The following is a 15,473-nucleotide window of genomic DNA, read 5'->3' as shown; positions in this document are numbered from 1 at the left end:
AGGACTATTTCATAATGCTGAATTATTTGTGGGTCTCTTCCCTGAAAAGGCATCAGGCTTCTGTAATGCTGCTCTGCAAATGACAAGATGCGCACAAGGGTGATGTAGTTCACCCCTGAATAAGTGCCGTTGTGTCAGATTTACCCCAGCCTGAGTTCACATGCTGGACATGGCTCGCTTCCAGTCCATGAGCTCAGTCATTCCCCAGAGGCAGCTATGCCTTTGGACTCGCATGTTAGCTACGTTGTGTTTACATGACAGAGGGACTTGAAGGTGCTGTGATCTCATCCTGTCTGCTCCCTGCACACCTGTCCCCATGCCAAAGCGGAGCCTGCCATCCTTTCCTCCACTAAACGCACAAGCTTTTCTTTAGAGTATTCTGAACTCAGAGCAGTACCTCCCTTTCTGCCATGACTTACAGATCTCTTAAGGTATTTACTAGTGATGTTTTTCCATCTATGCATGTAAGAGCTGGCAGTTTCTTCACCCTGTCTCTCTCACGTTCCTTGGTTTCAATTCTGACCATGTGTGCTGTTCTGGATACTCTGAGTCACCAAAGATGAATGACTAATAATGAGCCATGTGCCATGCTATCCCTTTCACATCTTTTTCCAGCATTTTTGAGGTGACTAGGAGCAGGCAGCTGTGTAGAGAACTCAGATTTCTCCCAGTCATTGACCATCTGGGGAAATCCAGACATTACTGTGCTGCACTCCAAAGTGGGGTAGAAGAGGCTCAGTTAGTGGGCTACAAAGCATCAGCATTAACACTAAATATTTGTGGTGTGTCTTCCACCCAATCCTTGAACACAAGCCCAGCACTGAAAAACTGGAAGGGATGTACAAAAGGGGCTAATACCATATACCAGATATCAAAATGATTTTAGCAGTCATCCAAACCTCATCCAGAAAGGTTCATCCTCGTCTGAATGCTGAGTCGTTCCTCAGGGGCTAAGAGAGGCTTCCAACGTGGTGCAGAAAAAGGGAGAAGGAAGTAACAGCAATGAAATTGATGAGCTTACTCTCCCCTCACTGAGATGGTGTGGTAATGCAAGTACCTTCCCAGGTGCTGAACCTGATTGCCCCAGGAGAGATGTCCTCTCAGGAGATCTCATGGATATGGGCACCATATGGAAGGCGAGAAAAGGAATTAAATAAAAGATGAGGCAAGAGGTGGAAAAAGGTCCTTGTATTTAATGAGCTGCCAGGAATTGTAATTGATGTCACAGCAGTTTAATTTACACTGAGGCCATCTGAGCTTCCCTATGACATGGAAATGGGGACAGACAAGGGCTCCTCTCTGGCTTCTTTTGGCTCTCTTTGCTTTTTAATATCGAGACTAAGCAATGCAGAATGGTCACAACTGCCTACCCTGTCAGCAAGCGGTGACTTGTGCCAGCACCAGCTGCTGTCATTGTGCCTGACCCAAGAGCTCACACAGGAGGAAACCTCCTATACTTGCCTTCCCCTGGAGTGTCTCCTCTGCCTTCTCCTTCCAGACTGCCCTGGGGTTGCTCTGGAGTGTTTAAAAGGATAGGGAAGTGCCACAGTCTGAGTAGCTCAGTGAATGATGTTGCAATATGTCATTTTTCCCCTGCTTGCGACCTAAGCTACCACATTCTTCTTTATTACTATTACTTATTTTTTAAAAATATGGAAAACATTTGCACAGGCCTGGTCTGGAAGTTGACAGTTCCCTCTTTCTGCTGTATTGTAATGACCATAGAGGGCTAACACCGTCTCAGGAAATGCAGTCCTGAGATAGACGTGGGTTTAGGAAAGCCAGGAGAAGAGCTGAGTGCAACAGTAGACAGTCTCACTTAATAACTTGTTTGAGCCCCAACCTCTTTGCAGGTGCCAACAGCCATATTACAGAGCCCAAGAGAGCTTTCTAAGGATGCAATGAACCAAGTGCCTGGCATGCACAGCTGTGGAAGGGGCGATGGGCATCACCGGTACTAACAGCAAAACCCAGATTCTGCCATCTGGCTTTCCTTCAATAACTCTTCATGTCAAACACTCCTCCGTGCATTCACTCGAAGAAACAAACACCTACAAGCCATTGCTGAGGTAGACTGGAAAATACAGGACAGGGAGAGACTACTGTAGCAGCACTAGATTTAACAGCAGCCATCTGGGGGCTTTTGAAACAGACAGTGACCTACAGATTGACAGACTGGATCACACCTCAGCTCCATCCAGCTCAGTACCCTGTCTCCAACAGTTGCCATTACAAAATGCATACGAAGAAAGTGTGAAAATCCTGCAGCAAGCAGATGGTGGATGGTTGCTATTCCTACCCCTTTTCCTCCCTGGAATCCCGGTCTCTTACTGGTTTAAGAATGAAAGCTCAGGGTTTGGGGGGAATGAAAGCCAGTTTGGGGGAGGATATCCACAAATGAGAAAATAGCTAGGGTTGTAAGCAGCCTTTCGGTTCTGTGGGGCTCTAGTCCATGGCTCTGCTTACTGCTTGTAAGAGAATTAGTGGTAACAAACCTGGATTACAGGATTTTTCTAACATCCTCTTGAATTTTGTTAAGGATGGTGGAGTCTGAATCACACTCCATAAAAAAAAAAAAAAAAGCATTCAACTAAAGTAACAGACAGTGTAGAAAAAGAAACACCTCTGAGCTGTTCTGTTCCAAAAGAGAGGGAGCCTATTAGAGAGTATAGACTACTGATTCTATTGGTTCTGGGAAGCTCTTTAATCACCTCTCTCCCTAAACATGAGGCAAAACTATCACACAAATATTTTGGCTTGAAATTAAGACAACCAAACCAGTGGTCTGTATCCCCAGCTTGTAACGATTTCTCGTGGTCTTTATTTCTCATCATGCCTTGAGAAACCAGGCTGGAAAGTGAGCTTTAAACAAGTACTTGCAGTATTCTACATTTTGGAGAGTACACTAGACAAATCTGCACATTTTTCACGAGTTTCTGTAGATGCGTGATTTCCACTTTTAGGCATAAACTCCGCAGCATTAACAAACCTCTTTTAAACAGTTCATTATTAAACAGTTCCCAGTTGAAACAGCTGCACAGAATAAGCCATATTGAGGCAAAACTAATAACCACAATCTGGGAACAAAAATGTAAACAAGTAGCTTTTTTAAGCAGCAAAACTAGCAAAAATAAATTATTACTTTTCCCTCTCCCTTTTCGCTGTCTCATGTAGATTCTGTGAGGTCTAATAGAATGAGTTGATTTGCCTTTTCCTCCATATTTGCATCTTTTTCTTATCTCCATTCAATATTTTCAGATTTTGTATGAACTTAGTATTTCATGACCAAATTTGGTCAAAATTTGCCAAGAGTTCAAAAGCTTGATTAGGATACAGAGAGAAAGATGCAGGTAATATGATAACAGAAGGTCAATTTTTAATAAATATAGGTTAATGGGGAAACGAACTATGAACGATCACTCTTCATTAGCATGAGATCCCAAGGAAATTTATCAAACATATTTCTGCAGTTTGCTACTGTCCTGTTTCATTGGGAATGCAGTGATAGATGCATATTCTAAGCCTGTACCTTACTTTTGGGTAAAGAAACCTGGTGTGCTGCGGTCAGTGGAAGAGACCAGTCACCCCTGGGTGCTCACCAAAAAATTAAAAGTAGGAAAGAGCTGTGGGACCAGTGCTTCAAAAAGAGTTCCTGAAATGCATGAATGCTCTAAAACAAAGGGAAGAATTTTCTGTCATGGGCAGGGGAATTTCCATTGCCTTGATTTAATCCTTTGCATAAAGAAACAGAAGGCCTACTTCATATAGTGCCTTGGAAGGTAACTACTTAAGAAATCTCTTTTAAGTATCCTTGCTGTACACAGTCACAGATCAGAAACATTGCAATGGTCTACTCAGCTGTGACATATTAGATTATTTGTGGCTTTGCAGCATAAAACAGACTCTGTGACTTGTGATGCTTAGCCATCAGTCTTGGACAATCGCCAGCTCGGGTTATTCCATTCTGCTGACCTAAATTCCTCTCATACAGTCAACTGGATGCAGTGCTGTCCTTCACCTCCTGTCCCAAATTGTAGCACAATTCCTGCACATAGAGAGATATTTTACAGTGCTCCCCAGAGCTGGTGGTTAAGCCAAAAGTGGTAGGAATTGACCTACTGCGGTTAACAGACAGGAGTCCTAAGTGATTGTGTAAGTCCTGAGATTTCCACCCTAAACCCAGTTCTGCCACTGATTTCCCTTTTGATCTCTTGCAAATTGCTTAAATTCATTCGTCATTTCGTAAAATGGGAGACTGGGCAAATGAGTGTTTGTAAAACCAGATGAAAGCTGACATGAATGTGTGTTCTTTTTATTATGTCATTTATGCAATGTACTGCTTTCTGCAATTTCACACCAGTGCCTCCCCTACCAGGGATGCTGACAAACAGCTCATATGGATACAGTTGTCATTTGCAGATGAGGAGCTCTCACAACTGAATTGGAAGTTACAGGGAAGAAAATCCTGTCTCAAATGCAGTATTCTTTGCTGGTAACAGAGAGGAGCTCTGCTGTTTCCATTTCAGACAGCTGATGTCTATTCTGGCAGCTTCATATTATTATAAAATCATTTTAAGAATAAAAATCTGTGGAAAATGGGGCACTGGGTGGAGATGCTCGTGTGCATAACTGTGCCCAGAACATTGCCCACATGCAGCAAAGCTGGCATCAGACTTCTGGGAACCAACTGTCAAGCGTGGGTGGGTAGCGGGTGCACAAAAGCATATTCTGGTGGGCTTCACAAGCTGGATGAGCCATACAATTCCCATGTGCAAACACCCCTGCTGTCAGCACCAAGCACGTCACCCAGCAAAGCTTCTTCCCTCCCCATCACAGAAGAGCTGACACTTACCCACCTACCTGAATGACACATTTTTTTCAAAAGAGATGAGCATTTCCCCAACACCTCCTGCCAATCAAGTTTAATGGAAGTAGGTTAAACTAAAAAAAGAATTCTGACGCAGTTTTGATAACAAGATTGGGTGACATTTTGTGCTACATCTTGTGTAGCAAGCAGAAAGCCTGCTAGCATTCACAAATCACTCCTGTCCTAGACACCTGTGGTGGCTCCATTACCTCACCCACACCAGGGCAATCAGGAATAATCCCAGACAGGCTGAGGGAGCACAGGGCTATTTAAGAGATTTCTTTTGGCCCTCTATTGCTTGACACTGTGTAAAGATGTACTACAGGGGGCATGGAACTAAAAAGGTGCCAAGTTAAGATAGCTACTATGGACAGATAACTTAAAAGTAGGTAACTTGAACGATTTGATTTTAAACTGGGTTAAGCAGATAGATACCTGTCTGGAGTCTCTAGCAGGATAAGAGGCTCATTTAACAAGCACGTGGACTGTCTAACACAACATGAGTCAACTAATGAGGGATCAAAGCTTCTGCCCAGGACAGATAAGTTGAGCTCCAGGCAATTAACTTGTGACACTCTTATTGACACATTAAAAATAAACTGGTGTTTTATCTACTCCACACAGATGAAATAAAAAATGATCCCACAAAGTTTGTATTTAAAATATAAATATATATCTAGTCTTTCTTTTTAATGGTCCCATAAAGGTCTTGTTTGTTTTCTAAATGTGAATAAGTTTCCTCCCTCCTGTTATCACGGGATCTGAGAGCTGTGCTCTCAATCAAGTGTTGGCTGCGTTATAGAGAGACTACAAGCCATTAGTCCAAGTGGTCCAATAAGAGGGTGACAGACGCTGTAAAATTAGTAAACACTATAAAGTATGTTCATGGTGAGGGATCCCCTCAGTTTGCTAAGGATGAGAGTCCTTTCACTTATCTAAGCTTTAAAGATTCCCACTGAACTTTCAAGAGACTCCAGCTGCTGCCCGGGAATTACTGATTCAATAAGATACTGCCGATTCAGCTAAGGAGATTCATGTTACAAGGTGTGATTCATAAACACGGTGCATCATCAGGGGGTTTGGAAGATCAATTTTCAACCAATAACATTTTTTCATCATTACTTGCTTCCACTTTTGTACAACTGTTTTTTCTAGTTACATGATTTGTCAAGAAATGAGCACTGTCTGCAAAAAGGCAGTCAGATCCCACAAGCAGGGTCAGATTTCTAGGTCCTGAATGACTGGGAAAATGGTGAGATTGTTGTTCCCTGTTTGAAGGTAGGGAAATAGGCTCTTGTCAGTGTGAAATGGGAAAACAAACAAAAAAAAAGACAAAAAAAAAATACACCAAGACCTGTGGTCTTCATTCCTCTCCCTAGGACTGACCTGGAGGTTGACCTCAAGGAAACCAGTGAGGCTCTCTAGTCTCAGCCACGTGATCCAGAAACCTCTCCATTTGCCAAGGAACAGCACACAGGTTAACTAACATCTTTCTAGTGGACAGAATGATTTTCTGCATTGCTAGATACTAACATAATGCTGTTACCTCTAACATATCCCTCCTGACATCAAGGAGGGTCCTCAATATGGATGATGGAGATCCGTATTGAGTCTAACAGGAAAAACAGGAGACATACAAATCTCTTTGGCTCCAATTAAGTACTCTGCCTAAAAAAAAAAAATAAAAATGAAATGTGCTTCATACTGAAGTCTTCATAATAAAAATGTGAATTCTTATGACTTTGTGTCTATCTGAATTTGTACAATTGCAAAGCAACTCATTTTGGCATCACTGGGTCAAAAAGACTGAGGCTGTGTGCTTTCCTGACAGTCACGCTCTCTCTCCCACATCAAGCCCCTGCACAGGTTATCAGGTGATCATGGAGAAGAGATTGGAAAAATGGCACCTGGTCTTAAGCATTTTATTCAGTTTAAATCTGCTCTTGTGCTATTTCTTTAGACAAGCTACTGATTGCATTTGCTTTCTCAAACATATAGTTCAGCTGCTACAGCTAACATCAAGCCCAAGAAGAATTTTGATCTAAAATCTTAATTGTGTGTTCTCTGAAAGCTGCATTTTGGTCACACTCTATTTCATATATAGATTTTGGAAAGGCAAAGGCATTTCAGAAACCTGTACAACAGCTTTGGTATTCACAACACAATCTATTACAAACACTGACAGCTATAAAATTTGCTCCCATGCAATTCAATTAAAAATGTTCTCTTTACATGATGCAATACAGCCACAAGCTGCTTTAACTCAATTGCATGTAACAAGGAAGGGTTCCAAAAGCTTTTATCAGTGGACATTTTAATCTCCAGCATCTTCTGTCTTGCTAGCTTCAGGTTATTTGCTTCCCTGTAGTTTGGCCATCGCTGTTGGGTAGCCAGCATAGACTTGTAAGAATACCACTGCACAGTACAGGGCCCTACCTTTGTTCACTACCATTTGAAGGTTAGCAAACAGTATAACCAAGCCTAACAAGGGGAAGAGCTTTTGGGATCCTGTCCTAGCACCTTAACTGAAACAGCAATGGCAATAAAAAAGACTCTCTGAGAACAGTACATAGAAGGAGAATGGGTTGCAATTCCACTATCACAACTAACTGCAAAGCATACTAGCACGGCTTTAGCATCTTTCCACCACCCCCTTTTCCATACCACCTCCCTGCAAGAAGGACTGTGCTTGGGAATTGTACACAGGTCACCTCCCAGGTAGGACAGGCTGCTTTTATTGTTTCCACTTTTCAGAAAACTGCATGCTTGAAAAACAAATCAAACCATCAGTAAAAGTAATTGCCCCAAATCCCTGGGTTTTGCAGTCTGCTGATGGCTCCTGTTTCACTCACAGGTGTAATACTGTCACACAAAGGCTTCCTGCCTGTACATCAGCACCTCCTCGGGGAAAAGGGCCCCCAAATCTACACAAATGTAGTGAGAAGAAACATAAAGATGTCTTACCCACATGGGTGATAACTGTAGTCAGTCGCTGGGTGAGCTCCTGATGTGACATCTCTTCTTCTTTTAACCAAAAAAGCATTTCACACAGGGAACTGCACAGCATCCAAAAAAAGATGCGCCCGGAGTGGGAGGCTGCACACTCACTGCCTCGCTTGCACACAAAGCAAGGACCACTCCCACAGCACGGCCCTTCTAGCTCTCACATCTTCTGCCGGCTGCTCACCTCTTCCAATTTGCTGCCCTCCATGCATGGACCTAGAAAAGCTCCTTCCAAAAGGGGATTTAACCCCCCTTAACAATAGGAAGGGAACGGAGGTGGGGGAACTGAAAAAGGAAAAGGAAAGAGGCGAGCTGATTGCTTATGGCTTTTTTTCTGCCTTCTCCCGCGGATGAGGCAAAGGATAAAAAGACAAACCAGCAGGCAGATACCTTCCTCCAGGGAGACTTTTGGATGGTGATGCTGTGAGTCAGGGAAAAATCCTGGAGGTAGGAATGGCATCAGGAGGAGTGGAGCTGGCAGCAGAGCTGTAACAGCGGCAGCTGCTCTTCCGCGCTCTCCTCACCGGCATGCCTGGCGGTTGAGAACCACTCACTCGCAGCAGCCTCCGGTGCTGCGCCCCAGCCCCTGGGGCCCAGATGCCCTGCAGGCTGTCCCCAAGTGAAACCTCCCAACGTCCCCCCAAACCCTTCTCCTACCCGCTCCGTCGCCTGACAAACGGGGTTGCCCACATGCGTAGGGTGGGGGGCTGAGGGGGAGCTGATCAGTGGGCCCTGCAGGGGCGGGGTGGCCAGGGGCTTTGTGCACTGCTGCACAGGCAGGGTCCCTGCGCCCTCGGTGTGACTGACCCCACAGGACCCTCTCCAGCTGCCCGTTTACAAGAAGGGTGAATGAATTAGCCCTGGGTGTCAGGCAGGTCTCACCTGTGGTCATGGCCGCTGCCCCAGGGTGCCAGGGAGACAGCTGAGCCTTGCGCTGATGTACTGCTGCTGTAGGACAAACGGCTGCTGAACTCCTGAGAAGCTTTGTCAGCTCTCCTGGCTCCAGTGCCCAGCTAAGATCTGAGAAGAAGAAAAGAGAGGCAGGCAAGAAAGTGAGAAAGGCCAGGACCCACCAGAGACTTGTATGTCTCCATTCCCTCTTTGCACCTCCTCCTTTGAAGTCTACCTGAAGCTCCACACAAGACGTTTCTGGAAACAGGAAGATTTATTACATGCTTAAAACAAACAGAACAGAGAAACATGCAGCTGCCTGCAATATCTGCTCTATTCCCACAGAATGGATCCAGCTCTAATTCCAGATTTCCCCACCCATCTATAGGATTTTGCTTGGGCCCACCTTTCCACACATGCCAAAGAACATGACATCATGTATGTACAAGGTTAGAACTGTACAATATCCCTGTGGGCACATCAGATCTTACAGCACAATCAGTGAGCCAGTCCTGGTGTTGCAAAAGCTTTTATCTAGCTCTATGATGAGAAAATTCCACAAGCAGTTGGCTGACCTACAAGGCAGTCTGAGTATCACTGCTGTTGTCCTTGTTCTTGGATGATTGACCAACCGTACTGAGAGGTTTCTTCCACGCTTCTGTTGAGTTAGATAAGAGCAAGTCTGCTTGAAAACAAGTGAGGGGGGGGAAGATGACTTGAGATAGCCACCCACCAGCCAATGTTTTGGCATTACAGCAAGAGCATTTTGTTCTGAGATCATCCTTCTAGCAGAGCCCATCTAGGGAGTAAAGTTCAAATTCTAAAGATTTTGACTAACATTAAAATGATTTCCTCAACAAGGGAAGAGATGCCATCAAGAAAGAAAAGCATAAGCAAAGCAGACTGACAGCCAGCCATAATGTTTGGAGGAGTCTGAAAGATCTGGGATGCTTTATTTTTATTTTCCTCTCACAGGGTCACAGATTGGAGGTAGGAACACATGACTAGAGAATTCACCACATGTCCAGACACTTGACATACTTTGTTGTTGTTATAGTTTTTCTTGTTTTTCTTTCTTTTTTTTTTTTTTTCCTGCAGGCAAAGACGCTGTATAATCCCATTCATAAATGAATTAAACTCCATTGAGAAGTGGTGTAGATGTAGATGGTGGTGGAGAGTGGTTTGCTCTCACTACTCCTACAGCAAGGCTGTTCAAGAACATCAAGGATAGCTAGGAACCTTTGTATTATTTCTAGCTAAAATTATTCTCAGCTATTTTAAGACCATATGCTCGTACACCAACATTGTTATTCAGTATCAGTAACTACAGACACAAGTACACTTGCTATTTTAAGATCCTTTTTCTCTTATTATTTCTTCTAGCTATGTTAGCCTGCTTTCCAGTTGTCTGCCATGCCTTCAATAACTTTTAAACCTGTTGATCGATTGCAACGTAATTCTGGAGACAAAAACACGTTCTTGTAGGTTCACTGAAAATTAGCAAGGCATACAAAGCCCAAAAGGGGGAAGGATGTAATGAGGGCTGTCTAATTCTGTTTTGTGGCTATCTTAGGGACTCGCTAGTACATACCAGCCAGTCATCACACTGCAGTCTACAGCCAGCCACAGCAAGGGCTGCTCCTTGCCCAGCTTACGCTGTGGGGTGGGTTACCTGTGCTTCAATCTGAGATGAGGGTGCTGTCATATGACATGAGTTATAATAAACAAAAGGGGGAGATTGAGGTTATTTTGGTGGGAAGGCTTGAGCTACGTGACACAGCCATGGGGTAGTACACTCCACTAGTTTCATCAGTCATGGAATGATTTCTTTACACTACTAAGATCAGTGGGACTGCATTAAAGAAGCCTAGAATATAGGGATCTCCTGGAGATGAGAGAAATGGAAGCCCTGTACCTGTCACTCAAGGAATGACTCAAAGATGCTGAAGCAACTTACTCCATCACTGTGATGGTAACCATTTGTGGTGCTTGGCGTATTTGTGACATTGAGCCGGCACTTTGACTACTACAAATACAAACTTTCCCTCGGTAGGGTAAAAGTCCTTGCTAATATACATGGGGTAGAGGTACAGAGGATTATGATTTACATTTCAGGCATGAGTCTTACAAGAAAGCAGGGCTGGGGGCTGTACAGATACCACAGTTCCACAATTAAAATGATGGCCGACAGGCAACAGCTTGATTTCTCCATAGAGTGAAAGCCTGACAAATCAACAGCCATTTATTAGATCCTGAATGAAACAGCTGAGGCCAAAAGCATTGTAAGCATCTTTAATAAACAGTAAATTGCACACTGCAAACAAAAACTGTTTACAAGATCCCGTGGCCTCTCCAGATGGAAAGGGAAATTCTCACTGCAAAAATCATGGATTAATCTTTCCTTCTTCATCCTATAAAACTATACATCCCTTTCTCTTATCTCTAAAAACCAACTGAGATAGAAAAGCCATTAAAAAATGAGATCCAGCCATGCAACTATCTTCTTCACTTGTATTATTTCCACTTTCCAAGTCCTAAAAAACCCTTATAGGTTCCCCCCTCTCTTAGTTTTTCCGGCAAATTCCCTCCAGAACCACATCACTAACTTCTGGTGTTCAGAGTGCCTCTGAGGACTCCCTCATACCAGAAAAATGGCAAGCTGATGGAATAACAGTAAAGTTTAGCATACCTTTCCCAACTTTTACTTTTGCAAGCAAGCAATACCTTTGCATTATGACTTTTCCTCCCTTAACTTTTATCTATAGACTCTCTGATATCAAAGATTAGGGCTCTGTTACTGACTGGGAAGAACTGGAACACTGTTGGCACAATCAGGTAAGGTAATTATACTGTCACCACTTCTGACTGGTTATGGCAGCACTTCAGATGTGCAGTACAATTCCATTAGAAGAAGAAACGGGTAAATAAGTCCCATACTTCTTTGATGCATACCTACAAAGGCACAAAATCGTGCTGTTTCCTTTCTGTAATATAAATCCTTCAGTAAAGGACAATATCACTCAAGTTTTCTTACTTTTGTTCTTTTTGGAACACTTCAGCCAACAGTGCTCCTGCTTAGCTTTATAGAGGGTCACATTCCTAGTGTTTCACTGTCTGTTCTTGGCTTTTCACTGTCTTCTCAGTCAGCTCCTATGACAAATCTGTGAGTTCTCGGCCAAAACTTGCATGTTCACTTGTTCTCCCACACACAGCTCCCCCAGTAGTGCCTGGGTCCCTGCCTTCACACTTAGCCTCTTGGAGAGGCTTCTGCAAAGCCTGACCTGCGTTGTATCAGATGCTATGTTTCAGCTACTTCACTAGAAAAGGAGCATAGTTGCTTCTAACATCTGTTCTGAAGAGGCTGCTGAAGGTGCTAGTTTTAGCAAAGCTCTCTGCTTGTCTCCTTTTCTTCCCTTCTCATCAGAAATCTTTTTCTCAATTGCAGCACTCTGTTATTCACGGACTCTGAGAGCTTCAGTTTGCATTTGCCTGATTATATTTAATACTCTATTTCTTCATGAATCTCTCTACTTATCTTTGAATCTATTTATATTGTTGACAGCCATGAAGTTTAGTAGCAAGATTCCAATTTAAATATGTGTTGTGTGAAAAAAATACTTTTGATTTTAGGTCTAAAGCCCGATACTTCAATTTCAGGCCTCCGGTTCCTGCACCTTGAGTAGGAATGAATAATTCCCTATTCACAGTCTCCATCTTAGCCATGACTTTCTGTATAGTGATCATATCTCTCAGTCACTCTTTCCTGAGTGGAGCCAAATGTTGTCCTAGTTACTGTGTCTTCATAAAAAAAGCCAATTTGTACCTTTTATCGTTCTTGCCATCCTGCTTTGAACCTTCTCTTCTTTATGCAGCTTGCACAATGAAAATTGCCAATTTCAGTCTGCTCTGCGCTGCTTACGTAATTTTGACAGATGTCTTCTAATGCTGAAAGTTATTAGATAAATGTTTGCTGTTAAAGAAAATCAGTATATAGCTATTTCCATTGCATTCATTTCTTTAAATAATTTCTAGCATCTTTAGTCTTTCAAAACAAAGCCTGAGTTTTGGAAAAAGCTGTTGGATAGTGATCTTGAATTTTTAGGATCAGATTAATTCCTAAATTCTCTTATTAGGTAGTTTATTTTAAGGAAGCCACTTGTCCACTTTCGGTGTCATAAGATAAAAACCCAGTGTCATAAGATAAAGAGCTTTAGTGTTAACTGGCTTCAGTTCTAGACTGATGGATGCATGGACAGGCTTCCAGGGCACCAGGTAGAGTAATTTATAAAGACAGAAGTCCTCCGCCTCATCAATTATTCTGCCCTGCTTCCCTCCCTAGCCCCTTACATAGTTTTTCAGCCAATGAGCTCTTGAACCTCCATTCTACGGTTGTATACCTGCAAATGTCAGAGTAGGAAAGAATGGGATCAGGCTTCCCATTTAGGTCCGTCCACGTTGCCAGAAAACTTCCTTGCCACCCCAATGCACATTCTTCACCTCCCTACCCACCCCACAACACGTTCCTACTCCTACCTCCTGTTTGCCGCAGTAGCAGTGCAATGTATCAGATCATTTCACTGAGCTCACGGATCTACTTGAACCAGTGGTGAAATTAGACCTGAGGTATTTGGCAGATACCACTGCTCAAATGTGGCTGGAGGACCTGGCCGGGATGAGAATGAAGAAAGTTGCTCACAATCAGTATCGCTATTGAGACATCTGCCACTGGGCAGATATAATAAATAAACTATATTACAGTTTCTAAATACCAATACATCCTGGGTCTTATGCCTTTATGAATTAAAATAGTCTTAGATAGTTTTTAATACATTTTATAAATAGCATTATAAATGATATGTGTCAACGCTGCTTCAAATTGACTCCCCCCTACTGCTCATCTCTCCTTCTTGAAGTCTGATAAAAAAGTTGTCAAATCCCCCAAACATGTTTCTGTCACACTTCAAGAGGAAAAACAAACAAACAAACAAACAAAAATAAATATTTTTAAAGCTTTTTAATAGCTGTCTGGCTTTTTATAGATACACAATTATGTTAAAGTGCTTTAAAGAACAAATTCACCATGTATCAGGTGATTAGCATTTTAAAGCTAAACTAGTCTTTAGACAGTTTAGCTAGACTGTAGACAGTTTCAGTGGGCCACATTTGAGGGGCACAGATGAGTCTCACAAGTAAAACTCTATACCATGGGAAAGCCTGGAGACAAGCAAATGAGAGGACATCATAACCATTTGAGATTGATCTGTTGCACCTTTAGACCATAGATGAATGCAGAATTGAGAATGCGTAATTTTCAGTCCTTGTATCTATACAACGGAGGGAGAGAAAACCAGCAAGAGAAAGTGATAGAGTAGCTTGGGATCACTTATTTCCTTCTGGATTTTTTTGCTTTTGTTAACATAATGAAATAAAAAGTTCTGTTATTAAGTTATGTTAATATAGCAGACAAGAACTTCCTTCACAGAACTGAACCTGAGGCTCAGACACAGTTGATAACATCCTCAAGTGCTAAAGACATTTGAAGTGTCCCCATTAAGGAGAGGACAGAATAACCACAAAATGGAATGAAACCTCAAAAACATAACAATACTTTACACAGTTTCAGAAAGAAAAGTGATTAGTTCTAGCTGCTGATACATCCTTACCATTTCCAAGTCACCAGTATTTGGAAGTATCAAATATAATCAGAGACGGAAAAAACAGCATTGCATTTTCGTCAGGATCAGGCCAACTTCAGGAGTTGTGTGTATGGGCATCTCTTGCTGCCAAGGCATTTTCATGTTTCAATAATAGAATTCTAGATGAAAGGAAACAGCTTATTTAAATTGCCCAAACAAGGATTACGGGCTTGTCTTGCCAGCAGAATGATGTATTTCCAGCTTCGATTCTTTCCTGCATCCCCTTTTCCAAAGCCTGTTCATCTGTTGCCATAGAGACCATTTCCAGCCCACTCTGCCCCTGCACAGGTTCTGTTCTGGACGGTGCCTGCTGTGGCTGCCCAGGCCACTCTGGCCGTGCCTCGTGCTCAGGAGCAGCCAAGGGGAATCAGTAAAGCAGCACACCTGCAAGCACCCAGCATGCAGCTGCACGGAACATAACTGATTTAATTTTTACACATAGAACGGGTACGTAGTGGGAGGACAAGATGAACATGTGGGCGTGCATCGTGACTGCCAAATCTGCTGGGATGCTTCTGAGTCCTTTAGAGGGAACACATCAATCACATCCATCATTTTTTAATCCTTTTTTTTTTTTTAAAAAAAATATTTTTCCCTGTAATGCAGATTATTCGTAATAATGGGAAATCAAAAAGGATCCCCTTTGGCCTAACTGGTAACTTTTACACATACAACCCCTGCATTTGTACACCTGGGGGAGCTGCTCTCATGGCAACAGGAGACAGGGAAGGCTTGAGCAGTGCAGGCCGTACAGCCACGGAGGGCGGCTGGCACAGGGCGGGCTGAGGCACAGCCCTGGGCTCGCTTCCAGAGACCTCCCTCAGGCCGCCCCTCAGCCCCCCGGAGCCAGGCACCAGCTCTCGCATCCCGACAGAAGAGGCCCTCCTCCGCCAACTTTCGCCGCGGCGCCGATTGCTTTTGCTTTGTTCCTTTATTTCTGTTGAGGGAGCTGCAATCGGAAGGACCGCCCAGAAGGCGCCGGCCGCCCGCCCCTCCCCGGGGGCCGCCTTGAAAGG

The 15,473-nt window shown here is 43.3% G+C and overlaps 1 protein-coding gene across 5 annotated transcripts in view; it reads right to left on the bottom strand.

Moving 5' to 3' along the window:
- Positions 1-15,436, bottom strand: part of MCF2L2 (MCF.2 cell line derived transforming sequence-like 2) — a 167,538-nt gene extending 152,102 nt beyond the window's left edge. The window contains exons 1-7 of one of the 5 annotated variants that reach the window (XM_067002231.1): positions 15,149-15,436; positions 14,425-14,576; positions 13,295-13,424; positions 12,585-12,706; positions 8,753-8,890; positions 8,261-8,402; positions 7,832-8,155 (exon numbers count right to left, since the gene is read on the bottom strand). In XM_067002231.1, the coding sequence (XP_066858332.1) occupies positions 7,832-7,934 (103 nt within the window). In that variant the 5' untranslated portion in view covers positions 7,935-8,155; positions 8,261-8,402; positions 8,753-8,890; ... (2 more) ...; positions 14,425-14,576; positions 15,149-15,436. Of the gene's footprint in view, positions 1-6,413; positions 6,536-7,831; positions 8,156-8,260; positions 8,403-8,752; positions 8,891-8,996; positions 9,124-9,167; positions 9,187-12,584; positions 12,707-13,294; positions 13,425-14,424; positions 15,010-15,148 lie in introns of those variants that run through there. The other 4 variants (XM_067002239.1, XM_067002230.1, XM_067002233.1 and 1 more) reach the window with 4 other exon arrangements.
- Between the last annotated feature and the right edge of the window lie 37 nt (positions 15,437-15,473).

This window comes from Anser cygnoides, chromosome 9 (genome assembly GCF_040182565.1).
Source record: "Anser cygnoides isolate HZ-2024a breed goose chromosome 9, Taihu_goose_T2T_genome, whole genome shotgun sequence".
Lineage (NCBI taxonomy): Eukaryota > Metazoa > Chordata > Aves > Anseriformes > Anatidae > Anser > Anser cygnoides.
This window is presented reverse-complemented; position numbering and strand designations above follow the sequence as displayed.